We start from the raw sequence: 18,746 nt of genomic DNA on the forward strand, positions 1-18,746 counted from the left end.
TATGTGAGAAGATGGAATTAACACACAAGAACATTAAAGTATCTATTATAAATATTCTTCATATGTTCAACAAGATAGAAGAAAGATGAACATGATAAAGAGAGAAGATATAACAAGACCCAAATCAAACTTCTGAAATGAAAAGTACATTCATAGGATTAACAACAAATTTTCTTCTCAACATTTCTTCTCAATTCTTAATCTCTTTAAAAATAAAAAATTTAATGTTTTATTTTATTTTTGGAGAGAGAATGTGAGCAGAGGAGGGGCAGAGAGAAAGGGAGACACAGAATCCCAGCTGTCAGCACAGACCCTGATGGGGGGGCTCAAACCCAAGAATGTGAGATCATGACCTAAGCCAAAGTCAGATGCTCAACCCATCGAGCCACCAAGGTGCCCCTAAAAATAACCATTTAAAGCAAAAATAATTTGGAACTTTCCAGAACGCTCACTGAAAAGCGGAGAAGCGGCGGCTGCCCAGCTGTGCCCAGCAACACGTTCCTTCCCGCTCCCCCACACCAGCCTCGGCCCCCTCACCGGATGTAGAAAAAAATAAAAGAAACTACTTACTATGATGTTTTGGGGGTCAAACTCAATGCCACCCAGGAAGAATCAAAAAAGGCTTACAGGAAATTGGCTTTAAAGTACAACCCTGACAAGAAGCCAAATGAAAGAGAGAAGTTTAAACAGATTTCTCAAGCTTATGAAGTGCGCTCTGATGCGAAGAGAAGGGAATTATATGACAAAGGAGGAGAACAGGCAACTAAAGAACGTGGAGCAGGTGGTGGTTTTGGCTCCCCCATGGACATCTTTGATATGTTTTTTGGAGGAGGAGGAAGGATGCAGAGAGAAAGGAGAGGTAAAAATGTTGTGCATCAGCTCTCTTATGTAACCTTAGAAGATTTATATAATGGTGCAACAAGAAAACTAGCTCTGCAAAAGAATGTGATTTGCAACAAATGTGAAAGCCAAGGTGGTAAGAAAGGAGCGGTAGAATGTTGTCCCAATTGCCCAGGTACTGGAATGCAAATAAGAATTCATCAGATAGGACCTGGAATGGTTCAGCAAATTCAGTCTGTGTGCATGGAGTGCAGGGCCATTGGGAACGGATCAGTCCTAAAGACAGATGTAAAAGCTGCAATGGAAGGAAGATAGTTTGAGAAAAGAAGATTCTAGAAGTTCATATTGACAAAGGCATGAAAGATGGCCAGAAGATAACATTCCATGATGAAGGAGACCAAGAACCTGGACTGGAACCAGGAGATATTATCATTGTTTTAGATCAGAAGGACCATGCTGTTTTTACTAGGCGAGGAGAGGATGTTTTCATGTATATGCACATACAGCTGGTTGAAGCACTGTGTGGCTTTCAAAAGCCAATATCTACACTTGACAACAGAACCATTGTCATTACCTCTCATCCAGGTCAGATTGTCAAGCATGGAGATATCAAGTGTGTGCTGAATGAAGTCATGCCAATTTATCATAGACCATATGAAAAGCGTCGCTTAATCATCAAATTTAAGGTAAACTTTCCTGAGAATGGCTTTCTCTCTCCTGATAAGCTCTCTTTGATGGAAAAACTCCTACCTGAGAAGAAGGAAGTAGAAGAGACTGATGAAATGGACCAGGTAGAACTGGTGGACTTTGATCCAAATCAGGAAAGATGGTGCCATTACAATGGAGAAACATATGAGGATGATGAACATCACCCTAGGGGAGCTGTTCAGTGTCAGACCTCTTAATGGGGCCAGTGAATAACACTGCTGGCATTTTATATGCAGTAGTGAACGAGTGAAGGACTATAATCATAGCTCACTACTTGCTATTGTTTTTGTTTTAATATTCAGCTATAGTAGTGTTTTAAACGTTAAATGAAGAATAAAAAATATAAAAGCTCTGAAAAAATTAAAAAATAAATAAATAAAGCAAAAATAATTTAAGTTATTGTGACATAGCATATATATAGAAGTAAAATATATGGCCACAATGGTACAAAAGATGAGATGGGAGAAATGGAAGCACACTGTTGTAAGATTCATATACTATATGTGAAGTGGTACAATATTATTTGAAGGTAGACTGTGATAGGTTAGAGATATATATTTAAGCCTCAGAGCAACCGCCACAAAATAAAGAAGTGTAGCTTGTAGGGGCACCTGGGTGACTCAGTCGGTTAAGTATCCGACTTTGGCTTAGGTCATAATCTCAGTTTCATGGGTTCGAGCCCCGTGTCAGGCTCTGTGCTGACACCTCAATGCCTGGAGCCTGCTTTGGATTCTGTGTCTCGCTCTCTCTCTGCCCCTCCTCTGCTTGTGCTCTCTCTCTCTCTCTCTCAAAAATAAATGTTTAAAAAGAAGAAGAAGTGTAGCTAGTAAAGCAATAGTGGAGATAAAAACAAAATTATTTAAAAAAAAATAAACTCATTCAACGAAGGTAGGGAAAAAAGAAAAGAGAAACAAAGAGCAGATGAGATAAATAGAAAACAAATACCAAGAGAATAAATATAAACACAACAATGTTGACAATTAAATTAAATAGAAAAGTTCTAAACACCCCAATTTAAAAGGCAGAGATTGCCAGCTGGATAAAAAAGCAAGACCTAACTCCATGCTGTCTACAGAAAACCCTCATAAAACATAAAGACATAAAGAAGTCATAAAACATAAAACATAAAAACATAAAGAAGTTAAAAATAAAATGGAAAATATATACCATACATCCATGAATCAAAGGAAGCTGGAGGGACTATATTAACATCAGACAGAGCAGATTTTAGAACAAGGAAAACTACAGAGAGACATTGCTTTCTGACAAAGGGGTCATTTCATCAACAGGATTTAATAATCTGTAAGAAACGCAAGGAAGTGATTGCCATAAAAATCAGAATAGTGCTTACCTGTACGGGAGAGGAAAAGAGATATCATTGAAAGGGAAGTTTGGCAATGTTATGTTTCTTGAGTATTCACTTTTTGTGCCATACTTTTTATGCAATTTTCTGCATAAGTATTTAATCTCACAAGTTTTTTTTTTTTTTTAATTTAGCTCCATGCAAACATGAGGTAATGTGAGATAGGTATGAAAACAAAAGCTAAGTTCAGACTAGTTCTGAGGCAGCTGTCCTAACACCATGGCAGAGATTCTAACTGAATCTACCTAAACAAGTGTGAAATTAATTGCAAAATATTGAAATTCATATAAAAATGGGAAAAAACACACAATAGCCCCACATATTGAAGAAAGCCAGTACTCATAAAATCTTCATGGAAGTTTTCCACAATTAATTATACAGAATCTTTAATCAATAGGCTAAAAGTTTGTATGAAATATTGAGCTCAAGTAAAACCACAAGAAAATTAAAATGTTTATACTAATTAGCTCCATGAAAGAAAGGACTTTTCTGTTTTATTCATAACTATATACCTAATGTTTACATATACCTAATGTTTAACGTTTATAAGACAGGACTTTTAGTGCTAAAACCAGGACATTCCCATATAAATCAGGACGGCTGGTCTCCCTATCATAGCACCCTGCATATTAATCAATAAATATAGAATTCAATAGGTGATATTCTAAACTACACCATTATTCATTCAACAGTGAACACTTTATTGTGTGCAGGGAGAGGCAGTGAGGGTACAATAACAAATAAATTAAATCCCTGGCCTCAAGAAGTAGGAAAGCCAGACAAATAAATAATTACACTACAAAGAGTGTTGTCAATAATTAAGATATAAAAATATAGAAGATTCTGGGGAATTAGGGCTGATGGAGTGTGAGATAACAGGTTTGATTTGTGACATGGATATATTGGCATATGAAGTGCCAATTATGAATGATAAACTGTCAGGTACAAAGAAGAAATTAGGAATATAGAAGAAGGAAAGATTTGAGAAGAAAGAAATAAGTTCAGTTTGGGAAATACGGAGTTTGAGGCACCAACAGCAGAATATAAATCAAACTGGCATGAAGCAATAAAAGTCAGTACGTTCTGAGAAATAAGGTGGGCAGCATGTGATTAAAGGACAAATTCTATAGCCACAGCTACAGCCACAAAACCAAAAGGTCATTCTTCACACAAAAGCAGTAACTCCTGACTCGATTTCAGCTCAGGTTATGATCCCAGGGTCGTGGGATCAAGCCCAGCTTTGGGTTCCATGCTGAGCATGCAGCCTGCTTAAAATTCTGTTTCTCTCTCTCTCTCTCTCTCTCTCTCCCTCCCTCCCTCCATCCATCCCTCTATCCCTCTCCTTATGCTCTCTCTCTCTCTAAAATAATAAATAAATGAATAAATAAATAAGCAAGCAAGCAATAACTAGATCTTTGAAACATACTCATCTTCAGGAACATCAACATATCCAGTAAACGTATACCTATTGTTTATTTAAACTTAAATACAGATTGCATTTCCTGAGGTGGTCTCCCTAAATTCTGATTGGCTAATAACTCATTATTGGTGGCATAAGCACATAGTTATAAGTACAAAACCATAAACAGCTCATGCTTCTGTGGCAAGTAAAGCTAACCACTCCTCCATCAAAGAAGAAATCTGGGAGCCAGTGTTACCCAGCTTAGATAACTGATATAGAACCAATATAGATAATTAATACACAGCTAATGTATGGTGCCCTTATTATATAAATCAGGTTCAAAAAGCAGTTAAATCCTCCTTAACACAATAATGCCAGGAGCAGTCACATTACTAAAAGAACTATGTTTTTATCATATTTTACTAGGGTGGTTGTCTCTGAGGAAAATTTGCTTTGATGAGACAAAATATGCTTCCTACTTAGAGAAATGAGAGAAAATCAGGAATAGCTCGCACTAATCTGGAATTGGAATATCCATTATCTCTCCTATTCATGAAATCAGAGCAACTCAGTCCTGTCCCTTTTAGGCTGTAAAGCCTGGGTTGAAAGAGTCTTTCTGATTCAATAGCCAAAAGCTGGGGCAATGAAGTTTGCAGATTGGGGTGAAAAGAATTTCCTGAGGAAAATGTGAAGATAATACACAAGAGCATTGACCAAGCAGGCTATGGTAAGAGGAAGGGTTAAAGAGAAGAAAGAAAGGTTAGGAATAAAGAGTATTTGCATCTTTCTTTTGAAGATCTAAGACTCTAAGATCTTCCGCTCTTCTATGATTCAAGGTAACAAGTTATATAAAGTCCCAACATCTAATCTTCCTACATAATATTATATAAAATCTACATGACCCTTAATTGAAATAACTGTGTATATTTCTGCATAGTCCAGTGCATTACCCCAGAGAGGTAAGGCAGAATAAACCTTGGAAAGGGGTAATAGCTCCTTTTTTTTTTTAACATTTACTTATTTATTTTAAGGGGGGGAGGGAGAGGGAGAGGGAGAGGGAGAGGGAGAGGGAGAGGGAGAGGGAGAGGGAGAGGGAGAGAGAGAGAGAGAGAGAATCCCAAACAGGCTCCACGCTGTCAGTGCAGAGCCCAACCCAGGGCTCAATCCCATCTGTGAGATCATGACCTGAGCCAAAATCAAGAGTCAGATGCTTAACCAACTGAGTCACCCAGATGCCCCTATAATAGCTACTTTGAAATTATCCAGTACAGAAATGATATCTGTACCTTCTATTGATTATCAGCATGTGGTCACTGAGTATTGCTAAAACAGGGCTCAATAGGATGCAGCTGCTCGGAGTTGCCAAGCATAGAATTTCTTAGTTTATTTTACAAGTCAGAAAGGCACAATTCTACAAAACAGTAAAGGAAGACCCTTGTTGCAACACCGCACTTACTGCTAAGCAGAGTTCACACAAGTCATGTAATGAGTTTTTAACTCTCCTATGTGTAGCTCATTAGACCATTTTTCTAACTTTATTCCAAGAATTATTGTTTATTTTTTTTAATTAAGCCTTTATGTGATATGGTATTGAGCTAAAAACTGAGAGGTACCAGTAAAGATCATGGTTATTGCCCCCCAAGAAGCTCACATTTTAGTGTGGCAGCCACATAAGTTAACAGATAATTAAGATACAGTATCAAAGGGCTATGAAGGAGACATTAAGGAGTCAAAGAATGACCTGAGAAATCGTAATCAGAGAACAATTTCATTTCACCTGAGTCTGAAAGAAAAAGCAGGACTCAGTCAAATGAAAAAGGAAGAAACAGCATAGTGGGCAAAGGTATCAGCAGCTGCAAAAGCATGCAGGTGAGTAAGCATGAATTTATAGAAAATGCAAAGTTGGACCTGCTGATATGTATACAGGTCAAGTGTTGGGTGTGGGTGCCTGGAGAGATAATGTAGGAGGCCAGGTCAGGGATGAGACCATGAAGAATCTTACGCACTGTTAAGTACATCAGATTTTAACCTTAGTGTTAAAAGAACTTTTTTTTTTTTTTTATCAAATAACATAATTATATCTTAGAAAGATCACTTTAGCCATAAGAGAAAAGTTGGAGACTGAAATAAAGCAAAAAACAGCAATATTTTATTGGTTTAATTCAAAATAGAAATAATGAGGCCTGAACAAAGTCAAGGGCAGTCAAATGAAGAAAGGAGACTAACTTGAGAGACAATAAGAAGATAGAATCAATAGACATTAATGAGCAATGGGTATGATCAGTCAGAGAAGAAGTCTAGAATAATTTCAAAGTTTAAAGTTTATGACTGATTGACAGGTAATTTTTCAAAGACGCTAGTAATGACGGGGAAAATGATGAACTCAGATATGTGGAGCTTCAGATGTCACAGACCACCCAGATAAAGATGTCCAAAAAATTAATAGCAGTAAGAAGGCCCTAAGATCAGAAGAACGTTCATCTTAGAGATATAAATCACCTATATCGCAGCCGCTCTGGAAAGCAGTGTGGAGGTTCCTCAGAAAATTAAAAATAGACCTACCCTATGACCCAGCAATAGCACTGCTAGGAATTTATCCAAGGGATACAGGAGTACTGATGCATAGGGGCACCTGTACCCCAATGTTTATAGCGGCACTCTCAACAATAGCCAAATTATGGAAAGAGCCTAAATGTCCATCAACTGATGAATGGATAAAGAAATTGTGGTTTATATACACAATGGAATACTACGTGGCAATGAGAAAAAATGAAATATGGCCTTTTGTAGCAACATGGATGGAACTGGAGAGTGTGATGCTAAGTGAAATAAGCCATACAGAGAAAGACAGATACCATATGTTTTCACTCTTATGTGGATCCTGAGAAACATAACAGAAACCCATGGGGGAGGGGAAGGAAAAAAAAAAAAAAAAAAAAAAAGAGGTGAGAGTGGGAGAGAGCCAAAGCATAAGAGACTGTTAAAAACTGAGAACAAACTGAGGGTTGATGGGGGGTGGGAGGGAGGGCAGGGTGGGTGATGGGTATTGAGGAGGGCACCTTTTGGGATGAGCACTGGGTGTTGTATGGAAACCAATTTGACAGTAAATTTCATATATTAAAAAATAAAAAATAAATAAAAAAAAAAAATAAATCACCTATATCTCTAAAGACTTTCTTCTGGAAGTCTTCAGAATCAGAATATGGATAGTTCAAGCTATGGATCTGAATGAGAAAGTATACATGAGAAAAGCAACCAGCAAAGGATGGAAAATACACCATATAAACATTTAAAAGCATTGAGAAAAAATAAAAACCTTTAAAGAGGGCAATGGAGGATTGGTTGCCAAGGGGGGGGGAGGGGGGGAGGGGGAATGATTCCCTGATTCCGTGTGTAACAAATGTTTATTAGGTCCTAACCATGAATCAGGCACTGTTTAAAGACAGTGTCAAAATAAGGATTGAAAAGCATCACAGGTATAAGTGTTTTGGGCGGTGGTTGGTAGCTAATATATTGCTAGGGAGTTAATGCTTAGAACAACTCCACTGTATTAAATACAGACATAGGCTCCAAGAAGACTGATACAGTATCAGATGCTGAAAAGTAGTAAAATTCAAAATTAAACCAAGGACAAATGAGAAACCTGCACTCCACCCAAAGAAACCTAAATCAACCTAATATCCTAATCTGATCGGTCATATAGAGTAATGGATTCATTTAAAAATACATAGTGCAACAATAGAGAAAATGCAGATTAACAAGGGAAAAACTACAGCTTGAATGGTAGTAAACTCCACAAAATGATCAGATTAGAAAAAAGCAGAAAGCAAATTAGAAATATTTGTTATGGGGGCTCCTGGCTGGCTCAGTTGGAAGAGCATGCAACTCTTGATCTCAGGGTCCTGAGTTCCAGCCCCACGATGGGTGTAAAGGTGACTTTAAATCATATTGCTAAATAGAAATATAAAAGTGAAATCTTAGTAAATAAAGTATCTCTGGTTAATGGTAGCAAATGTGTGTCAGGCAGACAGGACTACAAGGAAAAGAAACAGTAGGCAGTAAGAAACACAGAATTTAGAGACTCACATAGTCATCAAGAGTCAGGAAATCAAAATCCCAGATCTAACGTGTACAATTTAAAGTTTGATGGAGACAACCATTGTACCATCATATGTCCTAGCCATACGATTACTGACTTTGTGAAATAAGACAAATGATTTTAGCAGTTACGGCCTATAAAATAAGGAGAGTATTTTCTCTGCCTAGTTCATGTTTTGTTATACTTATTAAGCGATACCATTATGTTTAACAGGCACACAGAAGCAGGGCAGGCCGAAAGTGAGGTGCCTGTCACAGAATGCTTGCCTTTCCCTACCTCTTACCTGTTGCCTGCCGCTTCAGGAAAGGTATCTGGTAGGACCCAGGACCCACATGCTCCTCAGTGCTGCCACCTTCAGACAATCTAAGCAAGCGGGGAGCCCGATCATACATAATTGCAGGAGGGAGGGGCGGGGCGGGAGGAACTGCCTCTGAAAAGGGATAAAAACAAGGCGACTAGAGAAGGTGTGCAGTAAAAGGAAGGTTACGACAGTCTGTAGAGGGAACAGTAGAGCTTGAGTAAATGGACGAGCTGCCGTAGGGAGCTATCTCCCACCTGCTCATTGGGGTCAGATTTCCCCCAGGCCAAATTCTAGCCCCGTGGTGTGCGACCAGAGATAAGCTATCCCACACAAACATCGATCAGTTCACCAGGCGAGAGGTGAAGCGCTCCGCCAAGAAAGGAGATTAAGTACGCGCCACTCGGTGTGCTTCCGGCCTTCTCTCCGCCCCGGAAGTCTTTGGGAGAGAGAGGTTGAAGTGCTCCTCCAACTCCACGGCCGAACTCTCCAAGCATGCGTATTGAGACGCGAGCCCCTCCTCCCACAATCCTTCCAGTCGGAGCTCACCGCCTACTCAGCCGGAGGGCTGGGCGAACCTTGGATCTCCTTTTGAGGTGCCAAGTGTTTCAGGTCCTGGGCTTGTCGGGAAAACTCTGGAAAACACGTTAGACTAGGTTAGAGCTCACTTGACCATGATCCCTTTCCGCTATAAACCAGTTAGGGCGTCTGGGAAAAGACTACCAAAAACTATGAAAGAAAAAAACCATTCTCTCCAAGCAGAGCCTGGGTTCTGCACGCTCAGCCCCCACTCCCATTCCAAATACATTCGCACCCGCAGAGGGAAAACACCTCTGAGTTTACCACACAGATAATCCAAACAATGAAGAGATACTCAGGAAGTGGTGGTGAAAAGAAACGGTTGGAACCCAGGGAGGAAACGAAAAGCTCACCAACCGAAGCAATGCAAAGTTCAGGTAACTGAAAGCTGCTTTTGTTGTCACATGCCAGGCAAGGGCAACATTGACTCCTTACTCTTATTTGTAAAGCAAAGGCTTGAGAAAACAGTCCACCCTCTCTGAACCAATGAGTTGCTTAAGCTTAGGCAGAAAGAACCTGGCTTCTGCAGATGTCTTAAGAAATCTATGTCAGAATCCACCTTATAAGGTGTCTCAGGCTGGGTTTGGGGGTTTTTTGGTTTGTTTTTTGCTTTTTGTTTTTCGTTTTTCCCAGCAAGAATCCTTTCCAGATTCTAATCACCCTTAAAGGTTGAAATAAGTCCTGCCTTGACTACGCCTTGCCCCCAAATGAGACACAGAACTTTAATTTGTACCTACTACAAATTTTTACAGTATTTAGATTCTGTAGAGCACGATCTGATGTTCAATTCAGTGGGTCATTTAGTATGACAGTTGTTCCGGAAAGATCAGAATGCTCTCCATAAAAGGATAGATGCTTCCCAAGGATGTACCTGTAATACCTCTTTTTTTTTCCCCCTACTCAGCTAGCTGAATAATTATTTATTTACTTAAAAAAAAACATACTGGCATGTACTATAAGTTCAGTACTCTGCTGGACTCTGGGGATACAAAGATGCAGGAAAGTTCAGCCTCTGGGATTCTGTATGGAATGGAGTAGGGATGTGTATTAGCCATAATATGAGGTGATGAGATGTATAAAATCAGAAAAAGAAAATATTGCAGGTCTTTGGGAACCACCTCTCTCTAGTAAGAAGCTAGATACTGATCAGTGATCCTTTCTCACTGACTTCATTTTTCTCCTTGCATGCTTACAGACTCCCTCATAGTTTTTTTAAAGTTATTTAAACCTTATTTTCCCAAGGTTCCACAGATACCCACTGAGATCTAGAATACACTTACTATTAGATTTTATGATATAGTATGAAGAAAAAAGTCACAGAGGTAAAACGAGAAAAACCTATATGCTTTGGAGGATAATCCAATAGTGCTTTTACATTAGCCTTCTATTGGTGGACATTCCTTAAGGACATCATTTTTCCTTGACCCAAACAAGAATCTAAGCCCAGAAAGCAAATTCAATTTTAGGCCGTCTTTGCATAGACATGGTGCAGACTGGCAACCTCTTTCTGGCTGTTCATGTCTACCATCGCCTAGCTTACTCTTTCCTTGGACTGATTTGGGTTTGAGATTGGGAATGGAAGTGATAAAGCAGGGTTTATCTGCTTTCTGTCTAATTTGATTTTTGGCCAGTTGAGTCTAACCTAATTTAGACAAAAGGAGTTCTTCATAGAATCTATCCTAGCTCATTCACAGATCTCTAAAGGAGAGTTTGTGACCTTAAGGCCTTTGTACCAGCTAAGAATACAGTGTTTTTCTATCTTTCCTGCCTCCTCACTATACGTTAGTTCCTCAAGGACCTCATAGAAGGATAGCTGATCAATGGCACGACTCTAATGTTACTGGGTCTTGTGGCCAGATCCTATAAAATAACACACCTCTGTATCTAAATGCAGGTACAACCTCTACACTCTTTATAATTTTGTAATACTTGGAGTCTCTCAGAATCTACACTCTTAACATAGTCTTTCTTTAAAAACTTTTTAGTGTGAAAATCCTTCCTGTATTTCCTTGATCACTGTGGCTGTTCTCTCAACCTTTCCCAGCCATTATTTCCCTCTTATGGTTCAATAACAAAAATGATACACCATATTTCAGAACTGGAAGATCTTTTTAGAGCCTGGGTGGCTAAGTAGGTTAAACGTCCAACTCTTGATTTTGGCTCAGGTCAAGATCTCACAGTTTGTGAGTTCAAACACCACATCAGGCTCTGTGCTGACAGGCAGAGCCTCCTTGGGATTCTCTCCCTCTGTCTCTGCCCATCCATCCCCTGCTCGTGAGCGCGCTCTCTCTCTCTCTCTCTCTCTCAAGAATAAGTAAATATTTTTTAAACTTTTTAAAAAAAGGAAAATCATCTTTAATTGAGAACAGTAAATATTTTTCATTATCTCTCATTGTGGTAAATATTTCCTGAACAGTTTAGAATGAATATGCTACAGAAAAAAAGAAATATATTAACGCAGAATTATAATTGCATATAAGTTCAAAATAAAGAATTTGGCTCAGCATTTCTCAATTCCTGCAAAAATACTTTTAATGCTAATTTACTACCCTATACAACTATTTCTATGGTGTTCATGAGAAATGGAACCTATATTTGAACTAAGATTTACTTGACTACAAAATCTGGAGACTTTTCATTCCTCCACATTGGCCACCACTAGAATAAACTTTAAGATGAAGCTTTATTAAATAAAGTTGATTCTTTATCAAGTATGTTAACTGCAATGAAGAACTTCATAGTCACCAATTTTTCCTTATAACACTTTGAGGATTAAGTAGATAACAGGTCACATCTGGAGTATTGCATGAGGTGTGGGAATTCTGCCTTAAATAGTCTTAAATACCTTATAAATATTATCAAGCTGAGTTGAAACTGATTTCTTAAACCCATTATGACTTAGTTTTTCATTGTTTTGCTTTTTGTAAAAATAAAATTCAAATGATGATAATAAATCACTTAGCATGTATTATACAACTGAATGTATTTGTCAGTGTTATGAGAGGTCACGCTGTAAAATGGTATGCGTTCAGGTTAAAATGGTAAAAATTTTTATTTATATAATAAGCTGAAGCTTACAAAGTATATTTTATGTTCATTATTTTGTTTAATATAAATGTGTTTCTCTAAACTACAGACTTTGGGGGGAGGCACGGGGGGAGAGAGCACAAGCAGGGGAGGGCCAGAGAAAGAGGGGGACAGAGGATCCAGAAGTGGGCTCTGCCTTGACAGGCTGACAGCAGTGAGTCCAATGTGGGGCTGAATTCATGAACATCGAGATCATGACCTGAGCCAAAGTCAGCCACTCAACCAGCTGAGCCACCCAGGTGCCCCTAAACTGCAGACTTAATATGATTCTGAAATTACAACATTTCATGAAATATGTTTAAAAATTACAGCACGTTATCAGTGATCACCTGATTTTTTTCACTTACATTTATTGAGCACCTACTATGTGCTTGCACTGTGTGAAGAACCTTATATAAACAATCTAAATAATTTCTCATATAACTCTTGAGGTAGGTTCTATTAATATCTGTTAATATGGTGACAACCATTACATTTTTCACCCAATATCACATAGTTAATGGATAACAGAGCTAGATTTAAAGCCAGTCAGTTTGACTCTAGACCTGTTTTCATAGCCATTATGAGGGAAATGTCCCCAACTGTGCTCTACTATCACACGCAATAATTTTTTTCTCAATTCTTATTTGAGATTGGCTGTATGTTTATTTATTAATCTGAAAAAGGAAAGTCCAGAGATAGTTTTTCAGGAGTGATATAGTGGCTTCTTCATGGCAGGGAACCAGGATGCTCTATTATGCTGTTCCATATCTTGATGTGTGCCTCCCAGTCTGACATGAGCTCATGGTCTAAAAATTATTTGCTGGAGTTCCAACCATTATACGCAGCAGGAAGAAAAAATAAAAGTATACATCCCTCCCTTTCAAGGAGGCCTCCTAGAAGAAACGCAGAAAATATGTGCTTACATTTCACTGGCCCAAACTGTGTCAACAGGCACATGTAGATATAAAAGAGACAGGGAAATGTAGCCTGTTTCTGGGTACCAGGTTGTATTTCTCAGGAGAAAGGAGTCAATGTAAAGAGAAACGCCTCAGTTTTTTCCACAATCACCCTCTTGGGGAACTTTCCCCTCCTTTGATGTCCATGGTACTCTATCTTCCAGGTTCTCATTATACTTTATTATAAGAGCACCTACTGTCTCCTCTAATTTTTGTTTTTCTCTCCTCTTTCTTTCTCTTCCATCCTTTTCTTTTTCCCTTGGTAATGCTCCATTCTCAAACTATGTATCCTCTTTGAGATTCATGCGTTTCAGGTGCCTGCTCAACATTTAAATATAAGTGATCCACCATCACTTCAAATATTCACAAATCTTAACTCATTTTTTCCTCTGGAATGCCAGATCATCCTCCTAATCTCTTTTCTGTTCAGAAGAGCAGTATCTTCCCATATATAAGCCTTAAACTACTTCTTAGACTACTTCTCTTTGTGCTCCCACATCCAAACAAGTGCCAGTTGTACTGTTTTCATCTCTGTGATCTTTCTGAAATCCACCCCTCACTGAATTCTCACTGTTATTTTGTTGATAGGCCCTCTTACTTATTTGTTGTATTCTAACATTTCAACTGGAATCCTTTTCTAATCTCTCTGTTGCAATTGATCCCACACATATAGTTAGATTAATCTTCCTAAATACAATTTTGAGAATGTCACTCTCATGCTCAAAACTCTCCTATTGCTATGACGTAAGCTTGGCATTGGGTGTTTCAGACAAGCCAGTCTACTTTCAATTTCTCTATCTTCCAGTATCCCCCATTCATACAAGTTACATATTCAACAAACCTTGCCCTTTTCATCTCTGTGCTTCTATTCAGGACTTTATCCCTGCCTGGAAATGCCCTTCCTTCATTTCTTACTATGAATGGTAAACTCTAGAGAACATCACTTTTTAATTACAACATTTAGATAGCACATTTTTTCTTTTTTTTTTAAATTTATACCCAAGTTAGTTAACATATAATAATAATTTCAGGAATAGAATTTAGTGATTCATCACTTACATATAACACCCAGTGCTCATCCCAACTTCTGTCCTCCTTAATGCCCCTCACCCTTTAGCCCTTCCACCTACCCAGCAACCCTCAGTTTTTTCTCTGTATTTAAGAGTCTCTTATGGTTTGTCTCCCTCTCTGTTTTTATATGATTTTTCCCTTGCCTTATGTTCATCTGTTTTGTATCTTAAATTCCACATATGAGTGAAATAATATGATTTGTCTTTCTCTGACTGACTTACTTTGTTTAGCATAATACACTGTAGTTCCATCCACATTGTTGCAATTGGCAATATTTTATTCTTTTTGATTGCCGAGTAATATTTCATTGTATGTGTGTATACATATACATATACATATACATATACATGTATATGTATATATATATACCACGTCTTCTTTATCCATTCATCAGTTGATGGACATTTGGGCTCTTTCCATACTTTGGCTTTTGTCAATAGTGCTGCTATAAACATGGGGGTGCATGTGCTCCTTCAAATCAGCACTCCTGTATCCTTTAGATAAATACCTAGTAGTGTAATTGCTGGTTCATAGGGTAATTCTATTTTTAATTTTTTTTTTAATTTATATCCAAATTAGCATAAAGTACAACAGTGATTTCAGGAGTAGATTCCTTAGTGCCCCTTACCCATTTAGCCCACCTCCTTCCCACAACCCCTCCAGTAACCCTCAGTTTGTTCTCCATATTTATGAGTCTCTCATGTTTTTGTCCCCTCCCTGTTTTTATATTATTTTTGCCTCCTTTCCCTTATGTTCATCTGTTCTGTGTCTTAAAGTCCTCATATGAGTGAAGTCATATGATATTTGTCTTTCTCTAAGTTCACTTAGCATAATACCCTCCAGTTCCATCCACGTAGTTGCAAATGGCAAGATTTCGTTCTTTTTGATTGCTGAGTAATACTCCATTGTATATATATACATCTTCTTTATCCATTAATCCATCGATGGAAATTTGGGCTCTTTCCATACTTTGGCTATTGTCTATAGCACCGCTATAAACATTGTGGTGCATGTGTCCCTTCAAAACAGCACACCTGTATCCCTTGGATAAATACCTAGTAATGCAATTGCTGGGTTGTAGGGTAGTTCTATTTTTAGTTTTTTGAGGAACCTCCACACTGTTTTCCAGAGTGGCTGCACCAGCTTGCATTCCCATATTTTTAATTTTTTGAAGACCCTCCATACTGTTTTCTAGAGTGGCTGCACCAGTTTGCATTCCTACAAGCAGTGCAAAAGAGATCCTCTTTCTCCTCATCCTCACCAACATCTGTTGTTGCCTGAGTTGTTAATGTTAACCATTCTGACAGGTGTGAGGTGGTATCTCATTGTGGGTTTGATTTGTATTTCCCTGATGATGAGTGATGTTGAGCAGTTTTTCATGTGTCTGTTAGCCATCTGGATGTCTTCTTTGGAAAAGTGTCTATTCATGTCTTTTGCCCATTTCTTCACTGGATTATTTGCTTTTTGGGTGTTGAGTTTGATAAGTTCTTTATAGATTCTAGATACTAACCCTTTATCAGATATGTCATTTGCAAATATCTTCTCCCATTCCATCAGTTGTCTTTTAGTTTTTCTGATAGTTTCCTTCACTGTGCAGAAGCTTTTTATCTTAATGAGGTCCCAATAGTTCATTTTTGCTTTTGTTTCCCTTCCCTCTGGAGACATGTCAAGTAAGAAGTTGCTGTGGCCTATGTCAAAGAGGTCATTACCTGTTTTCTCCTCTAGGATTTTGATGGCTTCCTGTCTTACGTTTAGGCCTTTCATCCATTTTGAGTTTATTTTTGTATATGGTATAAGAAAGTGGTCCAGGTTCATTCTTCTGCATGTTGCTGTTCAGTTTTCCCAACACCATTTGCTGAAGAGACTGTCTTTATTCCATTGGATATTCTTTCCTGCTTTGTCAAAGATTAGTTGGCCATATGTTTGTAGGTCCATTTCTGGGTTCTCTGTTCTGTTCCACTGATCTGTGTGTCTCTTTTGTGCCAGTACCTTAATGTCTTGATGATTACAGCTTTGTAATACACCTTGAAGTACGGAATTGTGACGCTTCCAGCTTTGGTTTTCTTTCTCAAGATTGCTTTGGCTATTCGGGGTCATTTCTGGTTCCATACAAATTTTAGGATTGTTTGTTCTAGCTCTGTGAAGAATGCTTGTGTTATTTTGATAGGGATTGCAGTGAATATGTAGATTGCTTTGGGTAGTATTGACATTTTAAAAGTATTTGTTCTTCCAATCAATGAGCATGGAATGTTTTTCCGTTTCTTTGTGGCTTCTTCAATTTCTTTCATAAGCTTTCTATAGTTTTCAGTATATAGATATTTCACCTCTTTGTTTAGTTTTATTCCTAGTTATTCTGTAGTTATTGGTGCAATTGTAAATGGAATTGAAATCTGAATTTTTTTCTCATGCTTCATTATTGGTATATAGAAATGCAACCAATTTCTGTACATTGACTTTATATCCTGCGACTTTGCTGAAGTTATGTCTCAGTTCTAAAAGTTTTTTGGTGGAGTCTTTTGGGTTTTCCATATGGAATATCATGTCGTCTGCGAAGAGTGAAAGTTTGACTTCCTCCTTGCTGATTTGGATGCCTTTTATTTCTCTGTGTTGTCTGAATGCTGAGGCTAGGACTTCCAACACTATGTTGAATAGCAATGGTGAGAATGTACATTCCTATTGTGTTCCTGACCTTAGGGGTAAAGTTCTCAGGTTTTCCCCATTGAGGATGCTATTAGCAGTTGGTCTTTCGTATATGATCTTTATGATCTTGAGGTATGATCCTTCTATCCCTACTTTCTTGAGGGTTTTTATCCAGAAAGGATGTTGTATTTTGTCAAATACTTATTGTGATGTATCACATTGACATTGGACCAGCCCTGCATCCCAGGAATAAATCCCACTTGATCATGGTGAATAATTCTTTTAATGTATTGTTAGATCCAGTTTGCTAGTATCTTGTTGAGAATTTGCATCCATCTCTATCAGGGAAATTGGTCTATTGTTCTCTTAATTTTTATTGGGGTCTTTGTCTGGTTTTGTAATTAATGTAAATGCCGGCCTCATAGAATGGGTTTGGAAGTTTTACTTCCATTTCTATCTTTTGGAACAGCTTCCAAAGAATAGGTGTCAACTCTTCTTTAAATATTTGGTAGAATTCTCCCTGGAAAGCCATCGGCCCTGGACTCTTGTTTGTTGCGAGATTTTTGATTACTAATTCTATTTCTATACTGGTTATGGGTGTGTTCAAATTTTCTATTTCTTCCTGTTTCAGTTTTGGTAGTCTATATATTTCTAGGAATTTGTCCATTTCTTCCAGATTGCCCGATTTGTTGGCATATAATTGCTCATAACATTCTCTTATTATTGTTTGTTTTTCTGCAGTGTTGGTTGTGGTATCTCCTCTTTCATTAGTGATTTTATTTATTTGGGTCCTTTCCTTTTTCTTTTTGATCATACTGGCTGGGTAGATCAAATTTTGTTAATTCTTTCAAAGAGTCAGCTCTTGGTTTCATTGATCTGTTCTCCTGTTTGTTTTTTTGGTTTTTTTTTTTTTTTTTTTGGGGGGGGGGGGTTGTTTTTTTGTTCGTTTTTTTTAATTTCAATAGCATTGATTTCTGCTGCTTTGGGGTTTTATTTGCTGTTCTTTTTCCACCTTTTTAAGGTGTAAGGTTAAGTTGTGTATCTGAGACCTTTCTTCCTTCTTTAGGAAGACCTGGATTGCTATATACTTCCCTCTTATGACCACGTTTCCTGCATCCCAGAGGTTTGGGGCTGTGGTGTTATCATTTTCATTGGCTGCCATGTACTTTTTAATTTCCTGTTTAACTCATTCATTCTTTAATAGGATGTTCTTTAGTCTCCAAGTATTCATGTTCTCTCTAAATGTTTTCTTGTGGTTATTTTGAGTTTCACAGCATTGTTGTCCAAAAATATGCACAGTATGATCTGGATCTTTTTGTACCCATTGAGGGCTGGTTTTCTTGTGATTAATTGACTTATATATTTGGGCGTTTCCACGTTGGGGGCATGAATATTTACAATTATTATATCCTTGTTGATTTTCTGTTTAGATGATCTGTACCCTTCTTCAACACCCTTTCCCTTTCTCTGTCCTCTTTCCACAAAAACAACTCCCTACCCTCCATGGCTACATAGCACATTTTAAAGAGTACATTTTTAATATTTGTTGAACTTTTTAAAAAGGATAGTAAAATATAAAATGAAACACCAGAAAAGCAATATTGCTTTGATACTAGCTTAGTATTTTAAATTTAATGAGAACCAAAATTTTTAAATGTTATGAAACAACAAAGGATTAATGGCTACTCCTTGAGAAAAAGAATGAACCATGTTTATCATAA

General features: G+C 37.8%; 1 protein-coding gene and 1 pseudogene across 2 annotated transcripts in view; one reads left to right on the forward strand and one right to left on the reverse strand.

The window, feature by feature from the left end:
* The window catches only part of STPG2 (sperm tail PG-rich repeat containing 2), a 596,947-nt gene extending 587,813 nt beyond the window's left edge, over positions 1-9,134 (reverse strand). For both annotated transcript variants that reach the window (XM_078445122.2, XM_060654598.3), the window contains exons 1-2: positions 8,968-9,134; positions 8,696-8,842 (exon numbers count right to left, since the gene is read on the reverse strand). In XM_078445122.2, the coding sequence (XP_078301248.2) occupies positions 8,696-8,804 (109 nt within the window). In that variant the 5' untranslated portion in view covers positions 8,805-8,842; positions 8,968-9,134. The remainder of the gene's footprint in view (positions 1-8,695; positions 8,843-8,967) is intronic.
* On the forward strand, positions 1,024-1,745 carry LOC144616040 (dnaJ homolog subfamily A member 1 pseudogene; annotated as a pseudogene).
* Positions 9,135-18,746: the final 9,612 nt, after the last annotated feature.

Source organism: Panthera onca, chromosome B1 (genome assembly GCF_046562875.1).
Source record: "Panthera onca isolate mPanOnc1 chromosome B1, mPanOnc1 haplotype 2, whole genome shotgun sequence".
In the NCBI taxonomy this organism is placed as follows: Eukaryota; Metazoa; Chordata; class Mammalia; order Carnivora; family Felidae; genus Panthera; species Panthera onca.